A 13,453-nucleotide genomic window follows, 5' to 3' on the forward strand; every position below is an offset into this window, starting at 1 on the left:
AGAGATAATGGATGGATATTCAAACGAATGGGGCGTGGTTATCTCCCAGATTGAGACCAAAACAACAACAGCAGAACAGCACTGAGTCAGTGTTGCCAATTTAGTGACTTTTAGCGACATTTCAGAGAGCCAGTATTGACTTCTGGTGGAAAAATTTTTGGCAACATTTCAGTGATTCATTGCTGTTCTTCTGCTGTGGCTTTGGTCTGGATCTGTGAGATAACCACGCCCCCTGTATTTGCATATTCGGACCTGAGAGTCTATTTTATAGGAAATTAAAAACTTACTCACTTATATTGCCTTGACTTGTGCAGTCTATTTATATTTACATTCATTTATATATTTATTGTCTCGTGTCTTTATTTCAGGATTTATTCATAGCCAGAATTATTTACTTCATAGGCTTATTTATTTATGTGTTTATTTATTTAATATTTAATAATAATTTAATAAGTTTTTACTTCAGCCCACTCCTTTTCGGACATGTAAGCTCAAAACTGCTTAGTGCGTCCTTGTTTGTAATTTTGTCTTATTTTGTTTTGAGGGGCAGCACGGTGGTGTGGTTAGCGCTGTTGCCTCACAGCAAGAAGGTCCTGGGTTCGAGCCCCGTGGCCGGCGAGGGCCTTTCTGTGCGGAGTTTGCATGTTCTCCCCGTGTCCGCGTGGGTTTCCTCCGGGTGCTCCGGTTTCCCCCCACAGTCCAAAGACATGCAGGTTAGGTTAACTGGTGACTCTAAATTGAGCGTAGGTGTGAATGTGAGTGTGAATGGTTGTCTGTGTCTATGTGTCAGCCCTGTGATGACCTGGTGACTTGTCCAGGGTGTACCCCGCCTTTCGCCCATAGTCAGCTGGGATAGGCTCCAGCTTGCCTGCGACCCTGTAGAACAGGATAAAGCGGCTAGAGATAATGAGATGAGATTATGACCTATATTATTTAAGGTTTATTTTCTAATTTAGTGGCTTCTTACGCGTTCTTGTTGCAAATGCTGTTTTGCTTTTCTTGTTATCTGCTTATTTATTCCTTGTTTGTTTAAACATGTTTGAAATAAACTATCATCACCATCATATTGCTATAAATGGCATTGCATGGATGTGTGATAATTATCAATCTGGCAATCCGGCTTTCCGCAGCCATGGCTGTGTGGAGGCGCGCGGCGCCGCTCGTTGCCATGACAGCAGAGTTAGCAAACTGCCCTGTTGCCGTGAGCTCATTAAGAGCCGCAGCGGGTCGGGACAGAGAGCTGGAGTTACTCCTGTCATTTACTCAGTTTTTGGCATAAAAACGCATCCAGAGGCACTCTTTCAGACTCCACAGTGCTGTAGCTGCGTCCTGTTTCTGTTCCGTTCGGCGGAGTGTTGCTGGAGAGAGAGAGAGAGAGAGAGAGAGTCACGCAGCAGTAGCAGCAGCAGTAAGCTCGTGTTCCTGGGAGGACCGTTTTAATGTCCAGCATGATTTAAGTGGTAATAAAAGCGAAGCGGAGATGGAGCCGTTTGGAGGCGGTGGTGCTGCTCTGGGAGGTGAAGGAGACACAGAGGAGGAAGAGAGGACTAAAGTTGAGGCTTTGCCCCCACTGCTCGAGGATGAGGTGAGAAATCTGCAGGAGCATTCAGTAAAATAGCCCACATGAAGTCCATACCTTCTTAATGGTCTTATTTAATGGGCTGAAGAGAATAACAGTTTCATCTGTACTGGGAAATGTGATGCACTATTAGAAAAAAGAAAACAGTCCAATCTAGAACCATGGTTCGTCTTTCTGTGGCAAGCTCAGGGTTTTATAGTGAATCCTTTAATATAGTATTTTCCTATATATCATCTCATTATCTGTAGCCGCTTTATCCTGTTCTACAGGGTCGCAGGCAAGCTGGAGCCTATCCCAGCTGACTACGGGCGAAAGGCGGGGTACACCCTGGACAAGTCGCCAGGTCATCACAGGGCTGACACATAGACACAGACAACCATTCACACTCACATTCACACCTACGGTCAATTTAGAGTCACCAGTTAACCTAACCTGCATGTCTTTGGACTGTGGGGAAAACCGGAGCACCCGGAGGAAACCCACGCGGAAACGGGGAGAACATGTAAACTCCACACAGAAAGGCCCTCGCCGGCCACGGGGCTCGAACCCGGACCTTCTTGCTGTGAGGCGACAGCGCTAACCACTACACCGCCCCTCCTATATATATATATATATATATATATATATATATATATATAGGAGGGGCGGTGTAGTGGTTAGCGCTGTCGCCTCACAGCAAGAAAGTCCTGGGTTCAAGCCCGGCAAGGGCCTTTCTTGACATGTCACCCTCACAGTTCCCCCCCCAGCACACACTCTCAACATTCATTCACACACTGAACTCAGGGACTGCACATTTCACTTTACCTCGCTCATTTGCACTATTCCGCACTACCTCACCTTAACAGCTATTAGTTTATTGTTTATACTGCTTATTTCATGTTTACCTGCCATACCTCAAGTGCCCTTGACTGTTTATTTCCTCCAATTTATATGTGTGTGTGTGTGTATGTGTCTAGTTCTTATCTAGAGTGTTTATACTGTTTATATTGTTTATTTCAATTATTCTATTTTTATTTACTGCATTGCCTGTTTGCACCGTAGGTCAGAGAGGACTGAAATTTCATCTGTGCTGTATGTCGAGCATGTATAGCATATTTGACAATAAAGTTGACTTGACTTCTGTGCGGAGTTTACATGTTCTCCCCGTGTCCGCGTGGGTTTCCTCCGGGTGCTCCGGTTTCCCCCACAGTCCAAAGACATCCAGGTTAGGTTAACTGGTGACTCTAAATTGACCGTAGGTGTGAATGTGAGTGTGAATGGTTGTCTGTGTCTATGTGTCAGCCCTGTGATGACCTGGCGACTTGTCCAGGGTGTACCCCGCCTTTCGCCCGTAGACAGCTGGGATAGACTCCAGCTCGCCTGTGACCCTGTAGGACAGGATAAAGCGGCTACAGATAATGGACGGACGGATGGATTTTTCAACACAAGAAGATAAACTTCATATCTTTGCGCCACCGTGTAACATTCTTTATATTATATGGACACAGCCACAAAAAAAAAAAACACGCAAGTTAATCAAAAGAATTTTAAATTTGAACCGGTTCACCATTTTGAAAACGCATGCCAAATCAGCAAGAAAACACTGGGAGTGATGTCATCGGCATGAAATATCGGGAATTATTACACGTACGGGCCACTTTTTCCATGGAATAAAAACGTGTTCTGTTCCCTTCTAGTGGGTTTATTGATGGCATACAGTATTGTTATCATATCGGTTATCCTATCCTATCTATGTATTACGCCGCTCTCCCCAATGGAAAATGAACGTGCAATATTTTTATAATGTTGCATATTGCCAGGACAACAAGACATCACACATTGGAGCTGATGCGAAAATCCAATGACAACTTTTCTGCTGTGCATGCGTGCAGTCATTTCTTTGTTGGCTGGAAAAAAGAGAAGATCCAGTGCTCGTTTTAAGCACTAAATCAATTAACTGAAACTAAAGAAGTACTGAACACCCGGAAAGCTACGGACATCGAAAAACTGGAAAAGAGACACGTCGGAGATGTAAAATTTCTGCACTAGCGAGTGACTGATAGTTCGTACACAAACATGGCTGTGAGGTTTGCTTCATTAAAAGCAGAAGATTTAGAGAGAATTTTGAAAGAGAAAGATGTGCTGAACACCTGAAAGGCTACCAAAACTTCCCTGGATATTCTTCATGTATTTAATCTTCCGCATTAAATATACGGAAAAGCTGGAAAAGAGACACGTCGGAGACGTAAAATTTCTGCACTAGGGAGTGACTGACAATTTGTACACAAACATGGCCACGAGGTTTACTTCATTAAAAGCGGAGGATTAAAAGTGGAAGATTATATTTTGAAAGAGAATTTTGAAAGACGAGTTGAACACCCAAAAAACTACCAAAACTTCACTGGATATTCTGACAGACCACAAAAAAAGCCAGCCAATATTATTTAAATATGTCACTCAGATCCCCGATGTATTTCATATGAAAAATGCGAGTTTTTCAACACGAGAAGATAAACTTCATATCTTCAATTCAACATGTGATGTACTGTTTATTGTATCAAAACATCCACAAACAAAGTACCCAAATTTATCAAAATATTTATTGGTTTCCTCATGAGTGACATAAAGAGAAATATGTTTGGGATGTAGCTTGTATGAAAAATACAAGTGGCATATTTCCCAGTAAAACATTCATATATATGTACAGTGGTGCTTGAAAGTTTGTGAACCCTTTAGAATTTTCTATATTTCTGCATAAATATGACCTAAAACATCAGATTTTCACACAAGTCCTAAAAGTAGATAAAGAGAACCCAGTTAAACAAATGAGACAAAAATATTATACTTGGTCATTTATTTATTGAGGAAAATGATCCAATATTACATATCTGTGAGTGGCAAAAGTATGTGAACCTTTGCTTTCAGTATCTGGTGTGACCCCCTTGTGCAGCAATAACTGCAACTAAACGTTTTCGGTAACTGTTGATCAGTCCTGCACACCGGCTTGGAGGAATTTTAGCCCATTCCTCCGTACAGAACAGCTTCAACTCTGGGATGTTGGTGGGTTTCCTCACATGAACTGCTCGCTTCAGGTCCTTCCACAACATTTTGATTGGATTAAGGTCAGGACTTTGACTTGGCCATTCCAAAACTAACTTTATTCTTCTTTAACCATTCTTTGGTAGAACGACTTGTGTGCTTAGGGTCGTTGTCTTGCTGCATGACCCACCTTCTCTTGAGATTCACTTCATGGACAGATGTCCTGACATTTTCCTTTAGAATTCGCTGGTATAATTCAGAATTCATTGTTCCATCAATGATGGCAAGCTGTCCTGGCGCAGATGCAGCAAAAAAGGCCCAAACCACAATACTACCACCACCATGTTTCACAGATGGGATAAGGTTCTTATGCTGGAATGCAGTGTTTTCCTTTCTCCAAACATAATGCTTCTCATTGAAACCAAAAAGTTCTATTTTGGTCTCATCCATCCACAAAACATTTTTCCAATAGCCTTCTGGCTTGTCCACGTGATCTTTAGCAAACTGCAGAGGAGCAGCAATATTCTTTTTGGAGAGCAGTGGCTTTCTCCTTGCAACCCTGCCATGCACACCATTGTTGTTCAGTGTTCTCCTGATGGTGGACTCATGAACATTTAACATTAGCCAATGTGAGAGAGGCCTTCAGTTGCTTAGAAGTTACACTGAGGTCCTTTGTGACCTTGTTGACTATTACACGCCTTGCTCTTGGAGTGATCTTTGTTGGTCAACCACTCCTGGGGAGGGTAACCATGGTCTTGAATTTCCTCCATTTGTACACAATCTGTCTGACTGTGGATTGGTGGAGTCCCAGCACTTTAGAGATGGTTTTGTAACCTATTCCAGCCTGATGAGCATCAACTACGCTTTTTCTGAGGTCCTCGGAAATCTCCTTTGTTTGTGCCCTGATACACTTCCACAAACGTGTTGTGAAGATCAGACTTTGATAGATCCCTGTTCTTTAAATAAAACAGGGTGCCCACTCACACCTGATTGTCATCCCATTGATTGAAAACACCTGACTCTAATTTCACCTTCAAATTAACTGCTAATCCTAGAGATTCACATACTTTTGCCACTCACAGATATGTAATATTGGATCATTTTCCTCAATAAATAAATGACCAAGTGTAATGTTTTTGTTTCATTTGTTTAACTGGGTTCTCTTTATCTACTTTTAGGACTTGTGTGAAAATCTGATGATGTTTTAGCTCATATTTATGCAGAAATATGGAAAATTCTAAAGGGTTCACAAACTTTCAAGCACCACCGTATAACATCGTATTAAAGGTAGCACTCCATTTCTTTAGCGGAGAGAGCCACTTATGTGTGCAAAGAACCCTCAACCATTTATTCTTCTGTCAGAAGTGGAGGCTTGAGATCTTGAGAGCCACTCTAAAGGCCATCACCACTTAATTACATCTTCGATCAGTGGTAGAACATACTGCATGATTTCTTCTTGTTGTATTGGCATTTCCTTAAACGGTGTGGGCTATAATTCCTAATACTCACTAAATTTGGTTTATAAAAACCCTACATGGCATTATCCTTGTAGCCCTGAATGATCTGTGTGTTAACTTGAGAAAGTATGATGTGCAAATGTCAGAAACATGATGAAAATTATAGACTAATCTACAGGCAAGAAGAAGTAGGTCTTAAGACCTGCAGTCTTGAATTAACATGTTGTGACTGACCTCTTGCCGTGTTTATACTGTATATAGGACGTAACTACTGTTAACACTGTAAACACACATTGAAAAGACATCTAAATAAATTAAATGCAAATAACTGACATTTTGGGTTGTGGATCTGCATTAGATTGTTATTTATATCAAGAAGCATGAGCGGAAAGAGCTTATCTTCTAATGCAGAAGCGTCTGCGCTGTGTTTGTGGTGTTAATATAGGCTGCCATATCTCTAAGCATGACTCATTATCAGCAATGTGCAAAATGACTCGGATCTTATTCTATCGAGCACTCCAGGAATGGATCAACATCTCTGATACCAGTGACTGGGTTGAACCAAGAATCTGTCAGCTCACAGATATCTTCGTTTTTGGTGTGAGGCTCTCACTCACTATTTGTTCGGCAAATGAGTTTACAGGGGATGAGTGGAAGATATCCCAAATACAGTATTGTCATTTAAACTAGTATACATAAACCTCATTTTAACATGTTTGTTTGTTTTTTAATCATTTACTTACGGCACTTTTTTTTTTTTAATAATATAAAGACTGGTAGTGAGTAAAAATCCATCATACAGTAAAATGTAGATGAAGCTTTCAGTCTCATTCCTTCTCAAGTTCTGGCAATTCAAGCAGAAATGTCAGGCACATAAATACTGTCTGGAGAAGATAATAAGCCAAGTATCCAAGACAAGTATCCAGTTTTGTTCTATCCATATTCACTGGATATGAGCAATCGCACGCTCTGATTGGCTACTCTACTACTAGGATATCAGCTCATATACCATGAGTAGAGAAAAACAAAATGGCAGAATGTTTTGCTGAACGAACTGAGGACGAAATAAAAACTCCACTCGAAAACAACCCCCCCAAAAAATGCAAAAAAGCAACAAAATATGGAATGAAAGTATTTGATGGTAAGAACATATCTTTTTTTTTAATTTTTCAAGAATTATTATTATAGCATTTTTCATAAATTACTGTCATTTCGCCGGTTTGTTTACATTCTAAGCGGACATGATTTTGCTGGATGTTTTGTATTAGTCTGGCTAACGTGACTTCAAAGCTCTACGAGCTATTGGTCTGGCCAAGATATTAAGCCCAACCGTTTCCTAGAGCCCGTGGTTGACCCGCCTCCCTGAAAAGCCTCAGTTTGCTACTGGTCGAAGCCAGAAAAGGCTGTGACGAAGCTTAAACCAATCACATCACTCTTTCCTCTGACGTATGCGACGCGATGGGGCTAACTGGTAGATTAAACTCTTACCGAAGCCGGTCGGGAGCAAGGCGAAAACGTCCTTCCTTTCAATAAATACCTCCAGGGCTGCTCTTTGCTCCGTTTTCAATGAGAACTTCCCGTTGAATGCTTTCAATACAGCATCTATGCGTAATAGATGCGGAAGCGTGAATGAAGCGCTTCCGGCATAGATTCTGTAAACAATCTATGGCTTCCGGTCGCAGTTCTACTACGTCAGTGCCTTGAACACGCCTCTACCCAGGGCCGTTGGAGATGCTCAAAGTTGATTGGTTCCTGATTTTTTCAGGAGCTTGGAAGATAGCTTGCCTGGCCAGACTAAGCTCGCAACAGGCCCTCGTGTTGCGTCACACTTAGGATGGGCGGGCCCAGGCTAGTTTTGTATAAAGATTTTATCTATCGAATTTGCAAAAAATAAAAATGCTCTCTTTCTCAAAATCCAGTGAATGTGGACAGAATAAAACAGTTATTCCACTCAGTCTTGTCGTACATGGCTTATAGCCAACTCAGTGCTACACGCCTCGTCGGCTCTCAGCTCATGTACAACTCGGTTTCGTGGAATAACTGTTCAATGTAAGCATATGATAATAACCCGTCCACCTAAGGACAGTTTGCTTCATAAGTCCTACAGAAAACACAAAGCTGGTATTGTACATGAAGAATTTATATGATGAGCATCTCTTTAAAAGGAATAATTAATGAACAGCCAAAAATATATAAAACATTGACAATTATCTACTTTATCGAAAAAATAAATCACTACAACATGTTAGATATATGACTTTATCTCTTTTTTAGTTTTTTGACTGGTGCTATGAGGAAAATGCCCGTTTTTTTTTTTTTTAAGCAGGTATACTCGTAGTGGGGTGATGGCTATGAATGGAGCGATCTTATCTCAGATCTGAGATCAGTGTACAAAACATAAGTACGCAAAGCTAGAAGGAAAGGGAAACTTATCTAGGCCGAAGTCTGTGATCTGCAGGGGGGGCTGTGTTTCTCTGCACTGTTCTCGTGGGAGTTTGCCTATTTATGGGGCGCACTTTTGCTGTAGCACTTTCCTGCTCTGTGTCTTATACTGCAGCTTTCTGGGTCTGGCCTGTTCGCTCCCAGTGCTGACTGCGTGAGTGTGTTTTTCACCTTGAAGATGCTCCAGTGGATGCATGTCCTTTGGAAGAGCTTTCTGGATTTTTTTTTTTTTTTTAATTTGGGAGAATGTTGCTGTTTTTGAATGTAATCACACAAAACAAGTCTTGAGACTTCTGTAGTTTGTAATGAACAGTAGTTTCCAGTCAAACTTGATGGAACAATGAATGTCTGTGGAAAAAAAAACCCCGACAACCGCTCTTTCACAGTACATTACATCATCAAAGCAAGACATTTTGTATATTTGGAAAAAAGTCTATTTGGGGAGCTAAAGATGTAGAACAAAAGTTTCTACTCATTTTAAGTCGTGTGACGTGAGACTCAACAGAAGCAAGGCTTTCAATCAAAGTAAGTGTTTCTCAGTTTAGTTCTGCTTTTTGCTGTATGTAGAGACAATACCTTTCAGTTACGTTCATTATGTCATATATTAAATATAGTTAGTTTTTTCTTTTTTATCAGACATCTAGTTTTTAGGTTTGTTTACCTGACATGTTTCGACGTACGACTGTCATCTTCCTCAGGGTGTCCTCAGAGCGAGGACACTCTGAGGAAGACGACAGTCGTACGTCGAAACATGTCAGGTAAACAAACCTAAAAACTAGATGTCTGATAAAAAAGAAAAAAACTAACTATAGAGACAATACCTGTTTCCTCATGCCCTCATCATCTCATCTCATTATCTCTAGCCACTTTATCCTTCTACAGGGTCGTAGGCAAGCTGGAGCCTATCCCAGCTGACTACGGGCGAAAGGCGGGGTACACCCTGGACAAGTCGCCAGGTCATCACAGGGCTGACACATAGACACAGACAACCATTCATACTCACATTCACACCTACGGTCAATTTAGAGTCACCAGTTAACCTAACCTGCATGTCTTTGGACTGTGGGGGAAACCGGAGCACCCGGAGGAAACCCACGCGGACACGGGGAGAACATGCAAACTCCACACAGAAAGGCCCTCGCCGGCCCCGGGGCTCGAACCCAGGACCTTCTTGCTGTGAGGCGACAGCGCTAACCACTACACCACCGTGCCGCCTCCTCATGCCCTTTTATGTTGAATTCCATAGATCCATTACAGATTTTCAAGAGGCAACAAATACCATGTGTTCAACAATAAATACCCAACAGCATATTTCTAGTGCCTTACTATAAAATATTTCTGTTCCTTCCCCTGCAAAGCATACGCAGGTTTCACAAAGTTTTGTAAATATATTAAGAAATGAAAGGTCACATTTTCATCCAATTTCCATTGGTAATCCTTGAGATTGGTCATTCAAATTGATTTAACCCCTTCAGTGCCCTTGGACGAGTCACGTACATCATGAAATCTTTTACCGCTGTGCTTTGACGTACGCTACTCGTCATAAACACCTCCTTTCATGTACCTTACATGGAACGTTACTTTTACTTCAGTGGCACATTATGGCGAGTTGGCCTAGTGATTAGTGTGTCTGCCTCCTGATCAGGAGATCGTGAGTTCTGTTCACAGTTAGGTCATACCAAAGGCCATCATAAAAATGGTACCCAGTTACTTGGCGTACATTGTGTTTTCAAGTACTATTAATTTATGTTTATGGACAGGTTCTCATTGACAAGACCCGTTATCTTGTTTTTTTATGTTTTTGAAGTTGTTTTTGATTACTAAAGTTATTTTTACTCGACAACAGTGTTTTTTGTGATTTTTTTTTTTATACAAATATTAAAAATATAAAGTTCTGAACAAGTTAGAGAAAGATTATCAAAATATCCCAATTTTGACCTATTTTTGTCCTGTATGCCCGGCACATTACAATTAATTATGGGTGGCAGCCAAGGGGTTAAGTTCACCTATGATACATTCAGTTGATTAGACACAATTTGGAAAGATAAACTTGTCCATGGAAAGCCCCACAACTAACAGTGCATGTCAGAGCAGAAACAAACCATGGAGTCAAAGAAATCGTTCGAGATAGGATTGGGGGAAAAACAGGCTGATTTTTACCATTCTAAAATGGAAGACGTTCATAACTACCAAGGGTCTTCCAAGAGCTGGCCACCCAATCAAACTGAACAAATGGAGACAAGGGCTTTAGTCAAGGAGATGTTGAAGAATCTGAAGATCACTCTAATGGCACTCCAGAAGTCTTCTTTTAAGATGGGAGAACCTGCCCAAAGGAAAAACCTGCTCTACGGCACTCCACCAGTCAAACCCATAGTGGCCAGATGGAAGCTATCCTGAGTAAAAGGCAAATGACAGTTTACTTGGAGTTTGCCAAAAGGCGCCTAAATAACTCTCAGGCCATGAGAAACAAAATGGTTTAGTCTAATTACACCAAAATGGAACATTCTGGCCTGAAAGCCAAGCGCTACATCTGAAGGAAACTAAGCACCACTGATGACCTGTGAATTCCATCCCTGTGGTGAAGCCTGGTGGTGGCAGCATGATGTGGGGATGTTTTTAGCAGCAGGAACAATATGAAGATGAACAAATCAAAATACAGACATCTCAAGGGTGTTAAGGATCTCAGATTGGGCCAAGGAGACAAAGAACACACAGCACAGATAATAAAGGAATGGCTTCAGGACAAGTCAGTTAATGCTGTTGAATGACACAGCCCGAGACCGGATTTGAAGCTGGTCTATCGACAGCCCCGAAAATAGTGCTGACTAAATGGTTTGAATCTTCTAATTTTGCCTGCTCCCATTAGGAGTCACCACAGCAGATCATCATGAACTGTATTTGATTTGACATAGGTTTTACACCAGACACAACCCTCCCCAATCTATCCAGGCTTGGGACTAAGTATGCACTGGCTTATGCAACCCCAGTGGCTGGGTATTTTACCTAATCTGCATGTCTTTGGACTGTGGGGGAAACCAGAGCACCTGGAGGAAACCCACGTGGGGACAGGGAGAACATGCAATCTCCACACAGAAAGGTTCCCGTGAACCATGAATTTAGAACCCAGAACCTTCTTGCTGTGAGATGACACTGCACCACTGTACTGATTAAAGTTGTCATGAACAGTTTTGCACTCAATTTTCCATCAATGAAGAGTTATAACATCAATGAAATCACCCAGACTTCATGAATCAGACTTCATGTTAAAACCGTTATAATCATGTCTGTTATCACCCAAATGAGGATGGGTTCCCTTTTGAGTCTGGTTCCTCTCGAGGTTTCTTCCTCATGTCGTCTGAGGGAGTTTTTCCTTGCCACTGTCGCCACAGGCTTGCTCATTGGGGAGAGATTAGGGATAAAATTAGCTCATGTTTAAAGTCCTTAAAATTCTGTAAAGCTGCTTTGCGACAATGTCTGTTAAAAGCGCTATAAAAAATAAACTTGACTAAAGGGTTTGAATACTTTAAAAAAATATATATAACTTAGTTTCTGTTTTCATTAATACACAAAATAGTGGTAAAACTGTTGCTTTTTCATTATGTAGTGCTTTGATCTCTGAGAAAAAAAATTGAAAATGGAGGTACTGGTAACAAAATGAAAAGGTTGAGAGGGATGAATACTCAATGCACTGTATGAGTTACACAACGAGATTAAATTTAGAGATGACATCAAGAGTTTTATGGTCTTGAATGCTGTCTTTCTCATCTCGAAATAATCCAGCTGAACTCTCATCACTAAGGGTGGGAATCTGAATAATAGTCCATTTAGGTCCTAGAATCAGCAACCACACTGACGGTAAAGTGAATGCTTGAGATGAGCAGGCACAATGTCTTAGAACCATTGTCAACAAAGAAAGTGGTTAAACAGGGTGGCTCACGTCAGTAATAAGTTATGAAACGTTCGTGCAACTTTCAAAAATATCTGGTCTTTAAGAATCCTGCTTATAAAATATGAGCGGCAATGTGAAACTCTCATGAAGCTTAAATTGTCCAACAATAAATCATGTACTGGATGTAAATGTAAACTCTTATCATCTAACATCTTTCATAATAATGTAATTCTCTCTTCTCAGGAGAACGTGTCTTTGGCAGATATCCTGTGTCTGAGAGACAGCTGTCTGTCTGAACAGGAGGTGTGGGCAGTGTGTGCAGAATGTGTATGCTCTTTACAGAGCATTTCCTGCTCTCCACTTTTTTACACTCTCTGCATTACACCAGACACTCTGGCCTTCAACGCTCACGGCAACGTGTGCTTCATGGAACAGCTCAGTGGTCAGTAATTTTCACCTTCACCTCCGTGTGTGTGTGTGTATGTATGTAACACTGTCATCACTTTCACTGTCAGCAGTTTCGATTGGTTGCAAAAGGCCTAGATTTGATGATCTGGACTTAAAAGGTGTCTTCTAAACTGTTGTCTTTGCAAATTATTCTCTACACAGCCTAAAAGCTGGTGTATAATGTTTGGAAGAACAGTAAAATTTACATGAGTTGCGCTTTTAAAGTGTACACTATTAAAGGTTATATATAAATCATTCTGTCTTAATCTGCTGCTTGAGCTTCAGCTGGCATTAACTGTGTGTTTGTGATGAGATTTGCAAGAGTGTGCATTCAGTCTAGATAAATAGGGACTTCAGGAAGGTCTGAATACATATCAGAACCCAGGTGCTAGGTTTAAAGCTAAATCTGGATCTGTAGCCTCAGGATTATTCATGGAATATTGAGTATTGAAGTTGCCACTTATATAAAAATAAAATGGTCATGGAATATATTCTACATTTACAGCCATCGCATACACTACCTCTGATATAAAACTTATTTTATATCAGAAACGGGTTCCGTCCGTCCGGTCACGTTTTCGTTTCCGGGCCATATCTTTAAAACTACTGAAGATATCTTCA

The 13,453-nt window shown here is 41.0% G+C and overlaps 1 protein-coding gene across 1 annotated transcript in view; it reads left to right on the plus strand.

Annotated features, from left to right (window-relative positions):
- The first annotated feature begins 1,480 nt into the window (after positions 1 to 1,480).
- Positions 1,481 to 13,453, plus strand: part of LOC132888895 (kinase non-catalytic C-lobe domain-containing protein 1) — a 125,824-nt gene continuing 113,851 nt past the window's right edge. Inside the window, exons 1-2 of the mRNA XM_060924989.1 lie at positions 1,481 to 1,585; positions 12,629 to 12,827. Of these exons, the coding sequence (XP_060780972.1) occupies positions 1,481 to 1,585; positions 12,629 to 12,827 (304 nt within the window). The remainder of the gene's footprint in view (positions 1,586 to 12,628; positions 12,828 to 13,453) is intronic.

The sequence above is a fragment of the Neoarius graeffei genome, chromosome 7 (genome assembly GCF_027579695.1).
Source record: "Neoarius graeffei isolate fNeoGra1 chromosome 7, fNeoGra1.pri, whole genome shotgun sequence".
In the NCBI taxonomy this organism is placed as follows: domain Eukaryota; kingdom Metazoa; phylum Chordata; class Actinopteri; order Siluriformes; family Ariidae; genus Neoarius; species Neoarius graeffei.